Here is a 21,908-nt window from a genome sequence, read left to right as displayed (position 1 = left end):
CACTTCAAGCAACATCCATTGTATGTTGAAACTCAAAACCTAACCACGTACTTTTGTTGCCTCAACCTAAGGAGGTAAACCTATAAACCAATGCTGGAAGTTTATATTGAAACAAGACTTTATGCATTTAACAAGCAGAAATGGTCCTTTTCATGTGAAAATGGAAGTTTATTTTGAAAAGACACTGCAGGTAAGGAACACAAATTGAGTATCCAAAGCTGACTTTGGATGGGTACGTCATACTTGACATATATTACCACTTATGAAGCGCTGAGAATGTACTGAGCATCCTCACCAGATGATGGTGTTCAAAAAACAGGAGGGAAAAAAAGTAAGGACATAGCTTAACAGGCCTTGTTATGTTTGCTAAGCTTGCTAAGCTTTGGTTGAACAATTACTGTTCAAAATAGGGGCTTAGCTAACAGTCTCATTGTTATTAGACGTCTTCATAGGTGGACACGAGTCAAGGAGGCTTCGGCATGTGGGCAGAATCTGTCTACACTGTGTCTGGAAGTGTTTTCTTGAGAAGGTAAATGTTGTTTTTCCATAGCCGTACTGATGGATTCTGTTATCCTCGTAAAGGTTGACAGCCCCACTCATTTTTGTTTGTGTGTGAGCGTGCCTGCCCAACCCACCCGGCCATCTGCAACAGTAGGTCAGAAATGATTGGCCTCTGAGCTAGCCAACTGGTCGTGTGGGATAAAGAGCCACATGCCATATGTGGGACTATTCAGAGAGTGCAATATAAGTAGCATCTAAGCTTTTGTGCTCTCGCTCACTAAGCTCTCCATATCCACAGTATGGCCTCTCTCTGACTGAAAACTGTCAAATCATGATGAGGGTGCAGACTCTGCAGCTCCTTGTGTTTGTTTCAGAAACATTCCAGATGTATGAGGATGACATCTTTAACTTTCTGTACCCTCAAACATTACTTTTTTTTCCACCAACACCGAAAGGGTTCTGGACATTACACTAATAAATAAATTGGTTCAGAACCCAGAAGGCTGGTTCCCAGCTGGAACCAAAAGATAGTAGGTTTACCTTGACTAAAGTTTGAGCCATAATGACATCAGTGGGCATGTCATATTCTACCAACCTGGTCTCACACCGAAGTCGTCGAAAACCAGTGCTTGGGCAGTGACTTCTGGCCTTTAACGTCTGCATGATATGCGGCTGGTCGCTGTTATAGTTTACCAGCAGCCGGTGGCGTGTCAGGGGTAACGCAGAAGGGCAAGAATGAAAGTTAAGGCAGTAAAAATCTGAGTAGGGTGGGCCGTAGTGGAGGCGGATGGGTCCAACAAACACAGCCTTTTCACCTGGGAGAGTGATGTTCGTATCCCATAAGATTATAAACCCAAACCCTGTTCATTAATCCTAAACTCAACCACATGCTTTAGTTGTTGTAGTTTTCCTGTGAAAACGTAAGTGTACTTTGAAAGAAGACAATGTATGCAACAGGCAGAACTTGACATGACATCCCGGAATGACAACAACCAACACATCCAGGGTACCTTGCATGTTGTATCTGGACGTGGAAAATTGATGACCAAATGTTGATATGTGACGAGGTCGGAGTGAGAATGTGCTGATTCTACAGGTTGGAAAGAGAGGTGGTGTCTTGCAGGTAATAATTTTCTTATCGTTATTAGTTAATCCAGGCTTGGTTTTTAGATAAAAGTAAATGTCTGTAATAACAATTATTAATGCGATCCACCATCTTGCTACCATTTTTTACCTCTCCTCTGGACACCCCTTGGGTGTTGTTCCATCGGACCAGTCAGCCACCTCGCTCCTCTTAGTGGTTGTTCAGAGTGAATGTGTATTTACATGGATAATTCATGGTGGAGTATCAGACACTTTCTCAGTCTCTTTTTGTCTTCAGCATGTCTTGCCTGTAGCGTCCTCATGTTCAGCTCCAAAGCCTCTCCAGCTCTCCTTCCAAGTGCGGCTAATGGCGGCTAATAAATCAATACCATCAACTCCCAAGTGTGACGTCAGTGTTGACCCTGCCTCCTACCACCTGCCTAAACCATACCCACATCAACAAGACATTCATTAAACTCCCAATAAAGCTGTCAGAACAAACGCCTTTCATTGATGACACATCCTTGATTACAATTGTCCTGCTAAAACCGCCAGAAACACAGGATAGTTTGCTGGATAGCACCAAGGTTTCAACAATCCTGACGAGCATTGGTTCAAGAACCAGAGCTACTTTGTCGGATAGGGGGTGTGAGGAACCAACCATTTCTGGTTGTCTTACTTCAGTTTTTCCTCAGTGTTTCACAAGCTTTTTAGTCATGTGACCAAAGAGGGACTTTTTAACTTTTTAGGGTCCTGACCAGGTAGATCTTGTGACCCCTCAGATTTCTATTGCAACCCCTATGGGAGTCCTGAGCCCAGGTTGGGAACCATTGCTTTACTAATGCTGCTAAACTGTTGGCTCGCTGTTTCTCATTCAGTCAAACCTTGTTGCAGTGATGTATCCATGTTCCTACTTGTCATTACTCTGACTTCAGTGTCATCATATCTGATATATCATAGATATTTGACCAGAAACTACAAAAATATATTCCAAGTTGTAATTAACCAAAATGTTCCTTCAAATGAATGATCTCCATAGCAACACGTTTAAGTCTACAAACTCATCAGTAAAGCTTTCAGACATAAAAATACTCCAACTTTAATTAAATCAGTATGATAGATGTTCTCCAAAATTAATTTTATTTTCGCAGTCAGACTTAATTTGGAACAGCCTGCACAAGGATGAGTGTAGCTGAAAGTATTGATATCTCTAAACGTGACCTTTGATCAGAAAGCGTTTTAGCTGCTATTTGATGTTTTTTTTTTTAATGTTTTTATTAAGTTTTCTCTTTTATCATTTTTATTCACATTTGAATCTCTATATTTTTGTAATTTTCGGTGTGCGTTAGTGTTCGTTGTGCTGTGTGTTTGTCAGTTGTCTCCAAGGGACTTTGAAGTGTTCAAACCTGTTTGAAAGTTTGATTGACTGATTGAAGTGTGTTATCTTTTCAAAGTGATGAATATCTAACATCGGTGCTGTTAATGTGCATGCGTGTGGTGTGCTGTTTGTGCTACACTGACAGTATGTGCTTCTGTACGATCTGGATGAATGAATTTCTTTATGTGTGTGTATCTACAGTATTTTTGTGTGGGTGTGTTTGAATGTCTGGCCTCATAGCTCCAGGAGAACCACTATTCCCCAAAGAGATGGCGTCAGACAGCCAATGAATGAGCCCACCAAGGTTGTCTCCAGTTCATTGCTGCATTTCTCTTTCTGAAACGGTCACATCTTTCATCTTAATGGCTGAAGGTGCCGACGGTTGGTAGCAGTTTTAAATAGAGTTTATACGTATCCTTATCTTAGCGCGTCTCTGTGTTCCTGTGCCTATGTGGGTGCTTTCTCGGCGCGTGTGTGTGTGTGTGTGTGTGTGTGTGTGTGTGTGTGTGTCAGAGCTGTGAGGAGGATTGTTCCTCCACTGGCTGCTGATGCGGCTCTTTGTTTCAAGTCAAGGCTACCAACACAGTGCAGAGCAACAATAACAGCCCAAATCACTTCCCTCATACATAGTGCCGAGTCCCCCCATTACTCACCAGCTATCGCTGTTCCATTTCTGGCTACCGGCAATTTGGCTTTTTATTTACTAGCTCCACTGATAAAAAAAACGCAGATCTCAAGGCTAAATAAGACAGAAATGCTTTTGCCTTGGTGATGTGAAATGGTGGCGGCTTGTTTTACATTGTATTACAAGGCAGGTGCCTTTTCAGAACTCCCACAGCACAATACAACACAAACAGATGCAGGGCTTAATCCACTGAACCCCGATGTGTTTTCCACCTGAATTAATTTCCCTCACAAAACAACAAAGTGCAACTTTTCATCAAATTATGTGCAATAAACAATGTGTGTGTTTTTTTCTCCTCTCTCCCTCGCTCTCGTTCTCTTCAGTATAATGAAAAACCACTTAAACTTTGGCTGGGTTAAGAAGAGGTTGAGAGGATATTGTAATTTTTTTTTCTAAATAACTGATTGCTTTAGCACTTATGTAAGTGCCTCATACAGTGGGTTGGAATTAAGGTGCAGACAGAGACCATGAAATGAAGAGTGCCGGTCAGTGGGAGGGATGGCACAATTATTGTTTGTCAGAGTATTCAAGGGGACAGAAGTGCGTTCTGCAATAAATAATGTGGAGTTGTGGGTGTGTTTGCTGAATCTCTGCTGTTGTGTTTATTTTACTGCTTTGTTTTTTTTTTTTTTTAAAATACCTAAACTGCAATTACCTTTTTTTGTACCTTGCATGAGGCTGAATGTATCATCTCACTGCTTAAAACATACACACAAGCAGTGTGAAGAGATCCTGTCTCACACACTCAAGTGTTCCTTCTTGTGTATCTCCTTGATCAGTCTTCTGGGAGGTGATAACTCTCCTGCTGCCTTCATCTCCCTCAGATAGGAAAGCAGCTGTCAGTATGTCAGACATGTCCAAAGCATATCCAACAGCCAGTCCCGATCAGATGCTACCGCCTCGGTGTTTATGTGTGCTTGTGTGTGTGTGAGAGAGACATTTTAAGTGTGTGATCGGGCACATATTTCTCAGATACGGAGGAGGTTTAAGCATGTTCGAAGCACCTTTCCCTTTCATGTACATCGCTGCCTTCCAGGCCTTTCTGTTCTCACAGTTCACAGCCGGGGCTTCATGGTCATGCACTGTAGCTCTTCAGGCTCAACCAGGCTCAAAAGAGACTGTGCTGGAAAGGTGAAACACAATATTTGGGTTTAACTATTCAGTGCAATATGATGTAGGTTTAAAAAGGTAACCATGCGGCTAGAAAAAACACAGGGTTTTGTTTTAATTGCATGTGTGTGTTATCACGGATCTAAACTCTAGAGCCCAGTTTCTGTTAGCCCATCCATTTTCTTTGACTAGAGGCAAGTTACATTGTTGGCCATCAGGGCTTTAACACAATTAAGAAGCCAACAATCCACACATAATAAAAAACTGTACCACTTTTATGCCAGTTAAGGCCGGATCACCGTCTCTACAGACTGTTGCATCAGTTCAAACACAGTTTAATTTAAGTGTAGTGTGGAGGTGAAGCTACAGCTTAGTAAGAAGTGCTTGCATCTTACAAGTTAGTTACAAGGCAGAGGGGAAGTCCAGTAATTTTACTCATCGAGGTCTGTTTAGAGGTCTTGTTGAGAGCTACTGCATATTGTTGTATAATGCCTTGTGTGGCTCAGGATTACAAAATCGTATTCATTGCCTCCAGTCATGTCACTGAAGTCCATGTCGTTTGGGGCTGAAGACTACAAGTTTGAAAATGAACAAAATTACATGCGTGCAGTCAGAAGGAAGTGAGCTTATCTGACCTCTGGAGCGCACTCCTCGCAGCCCAAATCTTAAGCCCAGCTGACCGTGGCCAAGTGCATTGTGGGTAACGTAGGGGCCATGTTTAGACAAGGAAAAATACATGGAATAGAAAAACACTGTCCATCAGTCCCTCAGAGCCCGGCAGTGTTGTAGAAGCTCAATGTCAAATCAGTGGAAAACTCCTTATCAGTACTTGGAGTTGGGCCAGTTGAAGGCACAAGTGTGATTTAATGCTGTGATCAGTTGAGAAGGGAATAACTGCTGGTCAGTGGCGACCCCAGAAATGTGTCACAGAGGTGGCCAGGTGGGGCTAATGAAAATCTTAAGGTGGGACACCAAGACCAAAAGTTGGAACTGTTGTAGTATAGGCTAGTTTAAAACTATGTCAGTATGAGTTAGAAATCAAACACTGATATATTTGATTTCTTATCTTATAGTTAATATTACTAATATTACTACTGCACAGACTTTTATCATGACTGTTAATTTTTGAATTCCACAACAATCCTGTTTTAATGTGTTATGTATCACGTCACGTGTTAGGCGATTCATTGTTCTTCAAATAGGCTGATTGTCTTCTTCCTTGATAAGACAAATATACAGCTTTAACTTGAAGGAGTGCATTGATTGTTAGAAACGACACATTTACTGGGAACAAGCCATCTGAAGTTAAGGGGAGCCTCTTGAGACCCATTTCGGTACAGTTCAGTTTGGTACGCTTTTTTTTTCCATTTCCACTGTGAAAAGTTGTGGATGGTACCAATGGAACCGTTCCATACCGTCCCCATGTTTGGTCCCCCCTCTGTTGGGGTACCTAGCACACAGATCTGGTACTAAAAGGTGGAGCTGTGAACACTGCAGTCTGATTGGTCAGTAGAGGACGGTCACTCTGCTCAGGGCTGAGTTGTGGCTGGTTTTGAGGCTCATGTAACCACTTTAAATATAACATAAAGGATATTTTGCTGCCTCTTGCAGCAGCTGGAGTCTGAGAAAAAATAACTTGATTTACTGAGCTGACTGACCGGGTTATGTGAACTGCATATATTCTAATCTTTACTTGGAGGAAACGAAAAAGCATCACGGAGCATCGTTCCTGTGGGCTACGGCAAAACACTAAACCCGTGAGCTTGCCTGAGAAGGACTAAATGCACAAACCCACTATTTTTAAATATCCCATAGAGAGAGACTCTCACTGCAGCCTGTTCTATTTTGTTCTGAAAATGTCGGCGTGCAGCCTCGTTCTGTGGACGATAAACGAGGTGAAGACCTCCATCTGTGTGGCTGGTGATGAGGAAATACAGCGGATGCTTGCCGTTGACAGCTCCACCCACATTGCAGTGAAAAAGCTAAGCAGACACAGGGTCTAGGTACCATGTCTGAAGGGTTACTTTTGGTACCCAAGATACCATACCGAAATTGTTTGTTGGAAATGGGGCTTTGGGTAGCCACACAGCCCATTTTCAGATATATATATATTGAGGTTTGAAAACAGCCATGCTAGTTGTTCCCTCATCAAAATTTAGCCTAACTTTGAAGTGTTATTTAGACTTTCTGACAAGCTAGGTCAACATGGCTGGTACCACCATCATGCTAGTATCAGAGTGACCATGCCCCCCTGGCCACTGCTGCTGGTCTTACTGGACTGCTTGTAAAGCAAACTTCTAACTTTTAATAAATGGTTGTTGCATTCTTTGGTAATGGACAGACGCATCATGTGCTGGCTTGTTGGGGAAGTTTGTGCAACAGGCAGCTGGTCTTTAATACTAATAACCACCAGTTTAATCCAAAGTCCTCTGAATGCTACGTGGCATTCAGGGAGGATGGGAAATTGCAAGTTTCAGTTTGCAGGTTCTTTCGTTCCTTCCCTCCAGGATGAGATAAACCAGTGGTGTGTGTGCATGCTTGTGTGTGTTAAGCAGAAGTCCAAAGAGAGTCCCTGTTGAGATACTCTCTTCGTCTCATCACACCTCCTTGCCCACTTGCCTTTCGATTTTTTGGAGTGATATGAGAAAGATAGAGAGAGGCAAAATGGAATGGACTGCCAGGAGGAATCATGAACACACTCTTAGGAGTGCCTGGGACTAAGTGCTGTGGAGAGTGAAGAGTTTGTGTGTGTGTGTGTGTGTGTGTGTGTGTGTGTGTGTGGGAGAGAAAGAGCATGTGTCCATGGTATGTAGGCATTTAAGATGAAAAGAGTGACGGACCAGATAAAAGTGAGTGTTTGATTAGATGTATTTTAGTGATGAAAGGGTGTGGAGAAGAAACTGAAAGCAAAGATCAATAGAAGAGGGAAGGATAAAGACGTATAAGGTCGACTAAATATATATAAGAACAGACGTGAGGACAAATTGTTCCCAAGGTCAGGCAGCTGTAGGTGTGAAGTGTAGTGTCTCTGCGGCGGTGCTTCCTGACATCACACACATACTCATGCAGCCGCACGCACACATCTCTTAAACCAGATTACTGTGCATAGTACACCTCGTGTTCCAGAAGACGGTGGCCTTCACTTCAAAAGCGCAGCCATTCTAAAAGGATTACACCGAGGATACTTTTATTTGCTCAATGTGTTTTCAACCCCCTGTTTCACAGCTGTCCCGAGGCGCTGCATAAACTGGCCAGAACAAAATTCTGCGGGGATCAAAAAGACCTGAGAACTTGTCTCTTAGCTGACTCCTTGCTCACACCAGCACACACACAGCTTACACTGTAGGCCATCTGCACATAAGAGACTCTTACTGCGTGGCAGGAGAGAGCAAAGTGCTTTGAATCAGCAGGAGTGTTTAACCGTGTCCATTTTATATTCAGAATTTTCTACGTCTTAAGGTCCTTCTCCATACGTACGATTCCTTCCACTTGTATAAAGCTGGAGTGCAGAACTTTTAGCTCCCCCCTCTGGCAGTGAGAATCATTTCGTAAACACTGTGGACGCATGCTTATAACGTAAACCTGCTGGTGGCCTCATCGCATCACCCCTGCTCCCGGGAGCCGTCTCTACAAGTCTATTTTTGGACTTTAATCAGTCCTCTCTCTGAATGATGAGTCTCTTTTTTATCTGGAGCATCCACTCTGGAAAGTTCTTCTTCTTGGATGTTTATTAGGATTTTACGCCACAGCCTGTGATAGAGTTGCTGCGCCGTCTTTTCTTTTTTGTATCTTTACAAATCCACACACACCCTGGAATTTGAACCCCTCTTGGGAACCCTCTTGCTGTTAGGTGACAATGCTAACCACTGCACCACTGTGCCGCCTGTGTGTAATAATATCAGTCAGTAAATTGCCAACGCTCTACAGAGAGTAAAAGTACACTGTACAGACTAATTCTAAATATCAGGATTTTGAGGAAAATAGAGCCTCTTTGTAGGTGACATGCTCCGTGTGTGAGTGTGTGAGGGTGTGAGAGTGTGAAAGAAAGAGAGAATAGCAGGAAGCTGTAAATGCCATATCTCAAATTGCACATACAATAATGGACCAGGATAATGGCTCTCAAATGACGCACAGAGGGAACATTTGTGGCTGTGAAGCCATTTGATAAAGAGGGGTCATGATAGCTGGGGGTAATGGCACCAAAAGTGCATTTTCAGCCTCTATACATTCACTCTTGGTCATTTGGATGGATGCTTTTAGTTTTTTTTTTTTTTTCTCTTTTTTTCCCCTGTACGTTAATGCATAACACTCCTACATCTCTCTTTCTTTCTCTCCCTCTCTCTTTGCTTTTCTGGCTCTTCCCCAGGGGCACTAGGGGGTAGCGGTGCAACAGTGTGACTGTGCAGTCAGCCTTTTCCCTATCTCTGCAGGTTAATAAGTCCCTATCTGAAAGTAGAGCAACACATACAGTAACGCCACTGCACAGTCGCTTACGGCACAGAGGCAAGCTCTTACAATTTGTATAGCACTTTACCCATTCTCCTCTGTAGCTCCTCTTTGCTCGTGTATTTTGACTCCAGAGGGGGGTTTTGCACTTCAGCCAAGGTGGATAGAAAACAAGCTCATGATAAAAGCCTGACCTTTGCCTGGGCTCTATCATTTTGCTGCAGGGACAATGTCGAGGGGTAGAAAGGAGAGAAATGTCAAAACAAAAATGCCATTGTTCACTGAGGTGCAAATAAAGCCGGACTTTGATACGTGTGGCAGTGTTTACCTCCTCTCGGTGTTGTCCTTCCATCTGTGCGGCGCAGAACTATAAACGCGCCTTTATGAATTGTTCTGCTTGTCTACGAACCTCTGAGCTTGACTGTGTGTTTTGTTTACTGTGGTCAGAGCGCTCGCTGGGTGGTTTTCGCAGGGCGGTGTCTGCACTCAGAGGCTGTGGGGTCTTGCTGCAGCGCTGCTTTGCTCTCCAGCCGGCCGCTGAACTTCCCCCAACGCCCCGCTGAGCGCTACCACACGCTCACACCTACACACTCACACAGACGCCAGGCACCAGGCGCTGGGATCATGGCCAGAATGCACAACCTGCCGTGGGCCACAAAAGCAGCACACACACACATGTACAAAGGCATATACAGGCTTACATACTACGTTTTACACACCTACACATTTACACCTAGGGCGATACAGGGGAGCCTCTGAATTGTAAGGTCATACCACTCTCAAAAAAACCTTAAAAAAGCACCGTGTGATCCTGTTTCATCTCACTCTGCCCAGGGCTACAAACAGCTCATAATCTCAAGGAACTAAATCCAAACATAACGGCCACAAAAAGGCCAAACAGGGCCAACAGGTGAATTATTTTCAGGCCAAGTCAAGAGCTTCAATTATATCCCACAAGACACTGTTTTTTCAGATGGTGTGAAAGTGTGAAGTTTAGTTTCCACTGCATGTCCTCTAGACACTGTTCTGAGACGAGACGACAGCAGAAGGAGCTCTGTAAAGAGCACAGCAGAGGTCAGGGTGTCACTGTCTGAGAGGGACTGTGGAGGAGCGGCCTCGCTGTGACCCAGGTGTTTTGGCAGGAACACAGTTTCCTTTGCTGTATGCTCTGACTGGGTAATGAACTCGCCTGTATTCTACCCAAGCACAAAAAGCCCCTCTCATATTTATTTGTTGAGCTTGGCAGCTGTTGTCGTTTGATCCTCGCTTTGGTTCCCTTGTTGTATTTAACATTGCAAACATTGGCGTGATGGGAAAATAAGCTGAGATTCGTTCATCATCTGTTTTCAGCACGCGGCTTTAGTGAAGTAGCTTATATTCAAGTTCCAACCAGTTTTCGTATTTATTTTCATGTGAGCCACTGATTCCGATGAAATAACTTTAGATTGCTCCTCCTCACAGTTGCATCAAGTGTCCTTGATTTTGCTTTGTCCTTGATTACGCTCATGACTTTTTGTTATTGCTGGTCATAATTTGTAGGGGAAATAATGAAAAGGAAATAATTCACTTTACTAATGATGTCATCAGGGTTATATTGGATTCGGCTTGGAATTGCAAATGTTATTCAACATGCTTTACAAACTGAAGGCGTGGGGGTTAAGGATACATTTCATTAGTCGTTCAATATGCCCTGGTTGACTTCGCCTCAGCGTTTGCCCCTGCTGTCATCATACGCGTCCTTCCATTCATCTGAAAAACTGAAGTGAACTTGGTGAAACTGAGCCTTGGACCATAGGCCATTAAGAGACAATGGGCCCCTGGGCACAGATATAAAAAGGTCCCACCACCTCTCCTACATAGGACCAAGACACATATTTTTGTGGTTTTGTGTCTATTTGTATACATTTTGTTTTCCCTTGTGGATGTGTTCTGTCTTTTCGTAGTCATTTGGATCTCTTTGAGATAGTTTTGTGTCCCTTTAATGTAATTTTCATGCCTTTTTAGTCTTTTTCAGTCTCTTTGTGGTTGTTTCGTGTCTCTTCGTAGTCATTTTGTGTCTTTTGTGGTTGTTTTGCCTGATTTCTAGTTATTTTGTGTTTCTTTGCAGTTCCTTTTCTTTGTAGACTTTTTGTGTCTTTTTGTGGTCATTTTGAGTCTCTTCCTGCTTGTTTTTTCTTAATTTGAGTGACATTTTGCAGCTGAAGGGTAAGGACCGTAATAGACTTGCTGCTTGATGGAATGTACGTGTACACAATGCGCCGTGTCTATGCTTGCTGCAGCACTACACAGCCGAAACGCACAATACTGGTGATCTCCACTTGGGGCAGACAACAAAAATGTAACCCGGAAATCGGGTAGTGCATGCCGGGTGTTGTAAACAAACATGGATGCCCTTGATATGCTTGATGAGGAAGAAGAACTATGTCACTATGTAACGACGTAGAAACATCATAGAAATGCGGGTAGTTCCGCACCAGGTCTGTCAGCCTCTCTTCAAAAGGTTCCACCATTGCTCCGACAGCGACGCCATCTCTGATCTCACGGTCACCGTGCTCATTCGCACGAGCGCCTCTAGTGGTCATATCAATATTGCATCTTGCGCACACGTCACGGTACCTCACGTTGAGATGTGCGGCCGACGCATCAAGCAAACGCAGATCATGTATGGCAGCCATGATAGGGTTGTGTTCGTGTTGTTTGCTGCGAGTATATTACTGGCCTAAGGGACCCCCTGACACTTTGAGCCCCTGGGCCTGTGCCTGGTAGGCCTGTTCAGTAATCCATCCATATACAGGTATATCACCCACAATACATCGCAGTTAGGCATTTGATGAAGGAAAAACCATCCATGATGGTAGTAACGTTAAACGTAAAAACTTCGATTGCTTAGCACCAAAGAAGAAGATGATGAATAATCTGGAAAACATTTAAAATAATGAATAAAAATTCCATGAAATAAATGCATTATCTGACATGCCTTTCAGTTTCAGTTACCCTAATGTGTCTTGCAGGTCTGCATAGGAAGTGTGTATAAATTCTTTAACTTATTAGCAGATCGTTTCTTAAGAAAATGTCATATAACTTCGCTAATATTCACTTAGATTGTTGTATTGTTCAGCCTGTGTGAAACCTTTATTCCAAACATTATCTGTAAATGTACGGGTCACTGCTGTCTTGCAAGATATCAGAAACCCATAGCAGTAATCTTTCTGATAATCATGATACAGACCATATACAGAAATTTCTGAATCAGAAACGGATGCAGCTAATTACCAAGTGCCTGTATCTATTGAAATTATCCCCAGAAGACGCCTTCACAGGTATGGTGCTATGCCTTCAACCCACAGCTGGTGTCTGATATGTGAATGCTTGGGCTCAAAGTGTGCAAGAGCAGGTGTGTGATCCATTTCACCCGCCTGCTCCTCCAACACCTCCTTTCCCTCTGCTCTCCAAGTGGTGCACAAATGTCGTTAAGTAACACCAGGGGCTGAGGGAAAATGGAACCGCTAATGAAACGCAACGTTAAAGATTTAGCAGGTAGGGCGAATCTGATGAAAGACACTGTTGAATTGCATTATGGGAATTGTAGTTTTCTGCACAGACATCCTGTCTCTAGTCAGTGCCTCAGCCATATGTAAGTGCTATATTAAATCACTAAACACACCTTTAAAGATAAAGATGATCGTCACGTCAGCTCATATACTTTATAAATTAGCAGTCTAAATAAAAATGTCACGTCAGCTTTATTAGCTTTCAGGCTACATATGCTACTCTTTAGTCTACTGATCTCAAGTCAAAATCAGTGTTCAGGAACTTGAGGACTCAATGCATCTAGACGAGAAATCTACTTAGAAGCTTTTATATTTAATAAAGTCCTCTCCCGGCAGATGGTTCCTGTCAGCTCGCTCTGTGAAGCACAAAGCTGGTGCACTGAGTGCAAAAGAAGATTAAAGTTTGCAAAGATCTCCAAGGTTCAAAGAAGACACGGATCACTGTAACGATGGAGTGGTTGAGGGGAAAGAAAAAAGAGAGAGCTGAGGCACACTCCCATTCGACGTCGGCAGAGAGGGGGGTGTTTCTCAATAGTTTGCAGTGACCCGTTGATGGGCATCTCTGAGCCTCTCCGAGCTGGCATGAGCTCCCAGCTTGCTGTGTAGCTGTAATTGCCTGTTGGTCGCAGTAATGGCTAACTGTCTCTGCAACATTTACTTTTCATTATGCTGATGTATTCATCACAGCCCCTTTTGTTGACCTTATCAATCAGAGTTTAATTTCCTACAGAGTTCTTTTTAATTACAACTGTTTCTCTTCCTCCCCCTGTCCCCCCGAGGCCTGTTCAGATTGCAGTACCCGCCCGTTAAGAGGTGGCACCCGCCAGCACAGTTACGGTGGTGCACCGTTGCCTGGTCAGAGATTAATCAGCCGTTATAGCGCCTCTGCCATGCTCAGAGCCTCAAGTCAAATCCACGAGTCTCGGCTTAATTGGCAGTGAAATGGCGGAGGGAGATAGTCCCGCTGACCGGCAGCCAGCAGTAAAGGGCAGCCGAGCTCCAGCATCCACCTTTCAGCTGTCACACATCCTGATTATATTAGCCTGTACAGGGTTGATAACTGTATCGCTCAACCCCTGTAATTAAATTGATTCGATGAACAAAAATAATTCTGTGGCCTTTAACTCCACTCATTTGTGGTTATTATTAAAATATGTAAGATATACATTGTATTAACTCAGTTGTTTCATATTCAGTACGCTGAGTTTAGAGTAGCTGAAGGCGGTAAAAGGTGGAACAAGTTGCTTATCATTAAAGAGAAAAAAAACAATAAAGTTAAAGGTTAGAAATAAGGTTATGGGCTTTCCAAGAGATGCAATGTAAATATATACAAAGTAAATGGATTTTGTCTCATCTGCCTTGAAGCCAGTTAACAGAATTCACCCTGCTGCTTTTCCCCTGTGTGACACAGTGGCAAAAGGTCATGGTATTTTGAATCCCAGCTCAGGTCTGAATAAGCAAACACAACAATGAATCTCGTGTGAGCCGTTTCCTCTGTTTGTTAACACATGAAACAGAAAATGGCACGTTTGATTCCCATTCTGTCCTGAAGATGTAAAAGCCCTTGCATCTTGGCTTGTCATGTTCAGCCAAACAGCCACAAGGTTTCATAAGACGCTGGCAAATCGACCTCCCTCCATTCACAAACAGAGGTTATTGCATGCCATTTACTGAGTGCTTTTAGTAGCCAATGAAGGTGTTTGCTTTTAAAAATTGGGGTCACTTGGAGAGCAGCTCGGGCATTTTTTCCCCAGGTGTGTGTGTGTGTGTGTGTGTGTGTGTGTGTGTTTGCTGATTTTTTTTTAAAGCACACATCCTATTAGAGGCTGTCTGAAGCCTGAAGGCTGAGTCGTAGTTGAGCACTGCACAGTTCAATCAAAATGCCAAAAGGACACGTTCTCTCATGGGCGTGTGTCGTAAGCACACAAAAGCTTCAAGAGTTTAGCAAAGAGAGCAACTCGGAGAAACGCCTTTCTCCCAGTCTACCTGCAGAGTGAAATGATTTTGGCTGTGTGGGGTGTCGTGTTTCCCTCATATTGATCAGGGGATTAAACGTGTTTAGTTTTGATTCAAGTTGCCATGGAGGAGTATGTAGCTAATCACTTAGTGTCAAGGCATTAGTGCTTGCCGCCGTGGGTTCGATCGTGGTAAGCGGCTGCAATGTTTCCTCTGGGAATCTCTGGAACTGATGGTCGGGCTTGTTCATTTCTCCGCCCTCCCCCGTGCTCCCCTCCACCCCTCTTCAACCTCTGATAGCCTGCATTATTTTCAAGAGGAGAGGAGCGTATCCATCCATTTTGTGTTAATGACTCAGGGGCATGTCTCAAGCTGTCAGTACATGGACCCCATTCGACTAAGACAGCATTGTATTTCTCAACAGTGATCAGATGTGCTGCAGATGTAGGTTGGGGGGGGGGGGTGTTGACATGTAGGTGGCACCCCATCGAGACAGCGCTGCGATTACTGGAGGTGGACGCTCCTTTAATGCCCTCATCACTCTTGGTGAAAAACCATTCCATCCCACACACACAGAGAAAGCGCCGAGGCTTTGAGACATCATTAACCCGCAGTGGCAACACAGCTAGGCCAGGCTGACTGATGGAGAGATGCACTCCATCTTGTCGTCCAGTGGTATCACAAAGGTCACCTGTGTGGAGATCCCATCACACTGAATTGTGATGTTCTGTTGGCTGCCACTTGCATTTTATGCGCTGCGTAACTCATGACGAGTGAAAGCCCCTGTTTTCACCGCTGTATCACACAGTAGCACTGCGGCTGGATCGCTCAGTGCTCTCACAACGCAACATTTCGGCAATGCTGATAAAAGAACATTTAGGTCAGCCTGACAATGCTAAGTAGTCGCGGTGAGCGGCACAAACCTCGACATCAAGGATTTAAAGGTCAATAGGGCTCCTAAGCTGTGAGAGAACTGTATATGAAGTTGAAGACGAGCCCCTTCATTTCTCCAGACTCCTCATTAGCTGTCACGCATTGTGCTCAAATAGTGCTATAGCCTGTATTACACATTTATTGGGGTTATGCACTTGTCCCAAGTCGGAGAAGGAGATTAGCTTTTTTCATCTGCTTCCAAATTTCTCACTTTCTATTTTTGTCTTCTGATAGCACACTTGCTGAAGGAGAAGGTGATCTGCATAAATGTGACTGTTTAATTCCAGAAACAGATCTGACAAATACAGTACCAGTGTGCTAATTTGTCTGTGCCTGCATCGCACATTACACAAAATACACGTTAGTCTCTCTTTGTGGTAGCTTTGACAGTGACGGGCTTGACCAATAGAAATCACATGTCCCTTTGAAATTCCTGCACAGCAGCATCAGCGAGCGATCGATTCCCAAAATGACATTTAAAGTTGTAATCCAGTATCATTTTACCCCTCACTGTTGTAGCAAACTCATGCATATTTATCACACCCTAATAGACTAATGTGTTCCCATCTCTCTGCCCCTGTAAATGATCTCCTCTGACTGTATCGGGGCCGTTAGCCATGCTTTCTGGGCTGACACTCATGAATATGCATCCCTGTAGTGTAAGCATGTTTTCCCCAGGTCTCATTAGCTTCTTCTGGCTACCCAGAGTCCTCAAAAACATAATTACACAACTTGTGCCAAAATCAATCAAGTTCAGTCCTTTGTTTTGTATCTTTGCAAGCATTCTGGTTTGGTTACAGTGTGTTCTGATGTGCAGTACTAACTGCCAAAAGTTTCTCTAGGAAACAAAACATAAACGGAAAAGGAGCACATCAGAGATTAGTTTATTGTCATAGTCACCTACTTAACCTATGTAGGCATTACTTTTACCAAACTATTTATACTTCTCTGAAAGCTATTAGCTAGTTTTCATGCATCCTCAGTAGCAAAACATGTGCACTCATTCTACCTTAGCTGGCACAAAGGTTACAATGTCCCTATGTAACTTTTGTTTGGTACACATTTTTAATTTCTCTGAGCTATTTGGGATCAGTAGGACCTGATAAGTGTAAAAAACTAAACATTGTCAATGATAGTTATGTCCCAATGTCCTCAAATAAGATGATACCGAAGTCCCAAAGTTTTCAAACGAGTACTTCCAAACTCACAGTGTCTTAGCTTGTTACTGTTCCTAAAATTGGTCAAATTTGTTGCCACATCAAACTACAGACATTATTAATCATAAATAAACAAGTTTCAATCATAAAATGTCATCAGGTGTTGGACCTTGTCCACTTTTGTGTCGGGATCGGCTGTACAATGACTTGGCAGAAATGGCTGCCATCTTGTTTTTACATGGACTAGTGTATTGTGCTCTTACTACCACTAGATGGCATCAAATGTGTCAATGAATGACGACAACAGGTCTGAGTTAAGTAGAATGAAGTATGAGGTCAAGAAAACCCAAAATGTGATGTCCTCATATAAGGACACAGGGTCTCAGGAGGATATTGCAACCCTAGTTCTATTAGCACAGACAAAGCCCCCTACTGGACTCTATGGGTAATACTCTCCTCCAATCACAAGCACACATTCGCCCACTGAAATTGCAGAAACATAGCTGACCAGTCAGGATGTGCCTACCTGAATATGTAAGGAGCCCACAGTACATAAGGCAGTACATGACGCTATCCACCTTCCTACACCCTCTTCAGCAAGTGCCATAGGAACGAGAGGGCTCCTAAGTAGAGGGCTCTGCTTGTGCTAATAGAACTAGGGTTACAATGTTGTAACCTTCATTCTATTGCACACAGGCTCCGCTCTCTACTGGACTCTATCAGTGCAGTGGGTGGAGCTCGATGAAAGAACAGCCTATTGTGGCATAACATTGATCCAGCCACACCGATTCTGAGTGGCTAAAGGTTAGCCATCGTAGCCTGCCCATTGCTTTACAGCCTATGCTACTGCAGTAAAGAAGTAAGGGGCCCCAGCCGACAATGATGGGCAACCAAACTGGGTGGAGTCATGGCCTTACCCTGCTGTGGTAGAAAGACAAGCAATAGACACCCTGAACTGCACATTTACCAGGACACCCAGAGCACTGGAACATGTGGCTGCATCATGCCCAGAGCAGAGTCAGATGCAGCTGATCAGGGGGCTAATTGCCATCGCTGAAGAGAACAGGGTGGCACACAGTGTCATGTACTGCCTTATAAGTCTCCGCACATATTTGAGTAGGCGTGTCCTGATTGGCTGGCTATGTTTATGCATATTTAGGGGACGAATGCGTGCTCATGATTGGAGAAGAGTATTACCCCTAGAGCCCTTTGGAGGGCGAAGCCTGTGTGAGATAAAATTTGGTGATTATTGTGACTATAAATATACTAAAGATCAGCATACAACACATCGAATGATTCTGTTTGGATGTTTATTTTCCTCCTAAACCCAACTTTGTTGATTTATATTTTCAATCAAATCAGAATTTGCTCCACACCCCCCCTGGCAACAGCAAAAGTACCCCCTGGGGTACAAGTACCCCTGGTTGGAGTGCTGTTGAATCAGATTTGAAGTCTTCTTTGTGTATTCACAATATAGAGTAAGATGTTAGCAAAATGTGTCTGTCTGAGGTTGTTTGGAAAGCACACATTTTAGCACTGCCAAGTGGCTTTTACCGACATTCAGTGAATAATTGAAGTGGTCTGCAATGATTACTTCATTAGCACTTAGAAAGTCCACTTTCTTTGGTTTGCCTTCTTGCTGAATGGAAAATAATTGTTGCTTATGCGCTTTATTTGCCATTAAACCACGTTTTTTTGAGCGATGTTTCTCAGGGGACTCAAATTACAGCATTGCTTTGTGTCATTTTCTGTCCATAAACTTGAACGTGAAGCAGAAAAAATGTAATTTGTGCCTTTTTTTGGCCCAGCTAAAAAGCACTGAGGAGAATTTGAAGGTTCCAGTTCTTTTCCTCACCCCCTTTTTTCTTCTTTTCCTTTTGACCATAAGATGGTAAACAAATAGCAAGTGGGTCGGCACCATGCCGCACACAGCCCAGGGGGCCGTTACTCAATTATGGCCCTTAATCAGGCCCTCAGCTCATGAACTTTGTTTTGCCTTGGCCTTGGATACAGTTTTCAGCTGGCAGCACAGTGGTGGTCATTGATCAAGCATGGCACTGTGCTTTGAAACCTGCAGGGAATGTTTGAAGGAAAGAAAGAACAAAAGAGAGAAAGGAGGTTGCGGGGGAGATTAGTAAAATTAGAATGTTCTGTAGAAACTAAGGCTGTAGGAGCTTTGGCAAGATCAGAATAAAAAATGCAGTGCATGTATTCCCGCTGCAGTACACTTTATTCGTCTGTGTGTGCCTGTCAAAGTTACATAGTTTATCTGTGGACAGTTTCTCAGGTTAAGTAAAATTGAAGATGTATATCTCGGCGTGTTAAGGCTGGTAGCAAAAGGATTTCACTGACGTCTCGCACTTTGCTTCCTGTCTCCACAGTGAACAAACACAAGCCGTGGATTGAGACATCGTACCATGGGGTGATCACTGAGAACACTGACATCGTTCTGCTGGATCCTCCTCTGGTGGCCCTGGACAAAGACGCTCCCATCCCCTACGCAGGTACGGTACATTTCAACCCTAATGGCTGTCAACTGGAGGGTGATCAAAGCAGCAGGGGTGAAGGCGGGCTAACTCAGACCAAATGGAGGCAGTCAACGATGACTCAGGTGTTAATCCGCACAGGGAAGCATAGCTGCAGGATATACTTACACTAAGGATATAACCCATATAAAGCTGTCATGTGATATCACTGTGAAGGGGCTTAAATTGGCTTCGTGTACTATAACTGCTGCATCACAGCTTTTTTTTTTTAGTGTTAACCCTGCAACCATTTAATCCAATAATTCCCAGTGAGCACACATCATATACAGGACTCATATTTCATATTTATTTAGGGTGGAAAGTGGCCTAAATAAGCCCCATGGTGGCTGAGGACACTAAAAAAGAAAAAAACAAAAAAAGAGTCAACCGGATTAGATTCTTCCCACTTTGTGACCATTCCAGCTCCTCTAAAGGGTGCCAGCTCTTGTGGGAGGACGTTAGCTGCAGGCTGTTGGCGAGCCCAGCCAGCCTATCTCCCGCCAGGGTGCTAATGTGGCCAAGGCCCTTGCATAGGGCTGCCATGCGGGGCTGGAGCCCACTCACCAAGGCCCTCGAGCTGGGCTGGATGGATGGATGAAGAGGGTGTGTTTGTGTGTGTGTGTAATCGTGCATGTGTATATGCTTACTAAAACATTTTCCCATTGTTTGGTACAGTGTGTGCATGTACTGTGGCATGGCCTGAGGGGGCTCACTGTAATGGCCACCCTACAGGGAGAAAGAGAGGAAATGATGAGACAGTAGGGAGGGTAGCTGGCTGACCAGCATATGTCCTCTGGCTCTCCACAGACTGACAGCCACACAACGGCAAAGTACACACATGCACCCACACACAGTGGGCAGAGCGCAAGGGCATTCCTGGATTTCATATGTGAGGGTACTGAGAGAGATTTCGCGCTAAATTATTAATAAACAAGAACATTAACATCACCAGTCTGTCTCGCAGCACTCGCCCTCTTTTTTTCCATGCTATTTCTATCAGTTCTCACTTTTCTCTTGTTTCCTCTCATCACCACCTCCCACATATTTTTTTTTGTATCTTACCTCCCTCCCTGTGCACCTTTGAGCTACCCCAACAAACCCACACACACACACGCACACACACACACACACACACACACACACCCTGCAGCAGTCACCCTTTTTTTCTTTACCTCTTTAAGTAGTGATGTCCAACCAGGCAGACACAGTTCAAGGCAGAGACAGTTATTCAGTAATCATGCCATCTTCCAACAAATTGCCAGGGCGGAGTGGCACAAAAGTGCACAGGTACCGGTTCAGGCTCATTAATTTGGCCAGCCAGGTTTTAATTACAGTACATCTAAGACACAGACACACACCGACTGACTGACTGTGATCATGCTGCTGGATCGGTGATGGCAAGAACTGCAATACACAGAAAACACTTTCATTTATAAGCTCATAAAATCACCACCTGCTTCAGTACATTCACACCGTGTGTGACACACAGTGCTCATTTCAAAGCTGTAATTATGTTTCGTTTATACATCTACACCAAGCAAACACTTTGAATTTAGAATAGATGTTAGTGTGTCATTTAAAAACATGACTTTCCCATCTGTACCTCCCGAAAAGAACCTCACAGCTTTAATTCAATAGGAAAATACCGATAAGACAACACACAGCCACAGTGTCTCCCTGCTAGTCTTTTCTATCACTCTAAAGCTGTTCAGTAATTCTCTCGGACTGCCGACCAGGGTGCAACAGTCACCACACTCACTGGGCTGGAACAACAGGAAAAGTGGCACTGCTGTGCCTGAAAGCTGGCGAAGACTGACATCAGCCATCACTGCAGCTACAAGCCTCAAAATCACCCAGACAGCATGTCAGGAAGAGTGAAATGCGCTGGTATAGATAGACCTATTGTTTTATGCATGGCTGTGTCTGACAAAGTGCAGGGGTCTTGTTCGCACCCTAAGACACAAAGAAAATACAATAGGGTTGATGATAGAGTTAAAAGCTACATATAGCGATATCAAGGAAACACACATCACAAGCTTCCTGCCTAGTTTTTATTCATAAACTGAGTTACACATGTGTACGAGCGGAACTCATCTGGAGCATATGTTCGTGTCTGGTGTGTCAAAACACATAATCTTAATAGCTGACAAGTGCCAACACAAAATCAGTCAGTCGTCAACTTGAATTTCTCCATTCCTGTGACAGCTTTACATGAAGTCATGTTGTTGAGAAAGTAAGTGATGCCTCAACTTGGTATACCTAGGCTGTATGTGGTACTGAAAAAGCACTGACACCAGACATAATGTCAATATTGGGGATTTGTGCAAAACCCCAGATTAAGTTTAATAGTAAGGTTTATGAACAGTCATTGCTAGTATTTATCAAAATTAATTGTTGCTATATTACCCCTGCAGTAGTCATAAAACTTGGTTAAGACTAGGGATGCACAATATTGTATTTTTTGCTATGTAACAACTCATTTGACCGATAACTGATACCAATATCAATACGTACATCCACTTTTTCCCCCACCTAATTTTAGCGATCAGTCTCTTCTGTAGTGGAATTAACATTATATTATGC

General features: G+C 43.6%; 1 protein-coding gene across 1 annotated transcript in view; it reads left to right on the top strand.

Annotated features, from left to right (window-relative positions):
* The window catches only part of LOC125888249 (calsyntenin-2-like), a 377,475-nt gene that overhangs the window by 102,051 nt on the left and 253,516 nt on the right, over positions 1-21,908 (top strand). Inside the window, exon 2 of the mRNA XM_049575486.1 lies at positions 19,182-19,304. Coding sequence (XP_049431443.1) covers positions 19,182-19,304 — 123 coding nt within the window. The remainder of the gene's footprint in view (positions 1-19,181; positions 19,305-21,908) is intronic.

The sequence above is a fragment of the Epinephelus fuscoguttatus genome, linkage group LG5 (genome assembly GCF_011397635.1).
Source record: "Epinephelus fuscoguttatus linkage group LG5, E.fuscoguttatus.final_Chr_v1".
NCBI classification, from domain to species: domain Eukaryota; kingdom Metazoa; phylum Chordata; class Actinopteri; order Perciformes; family Serranidae; genus Epinephelus; species Epinephelus fuscoguttatus.
This window is presented reverse-complemented; position numbering and strand designations above follow the sequence as displayed.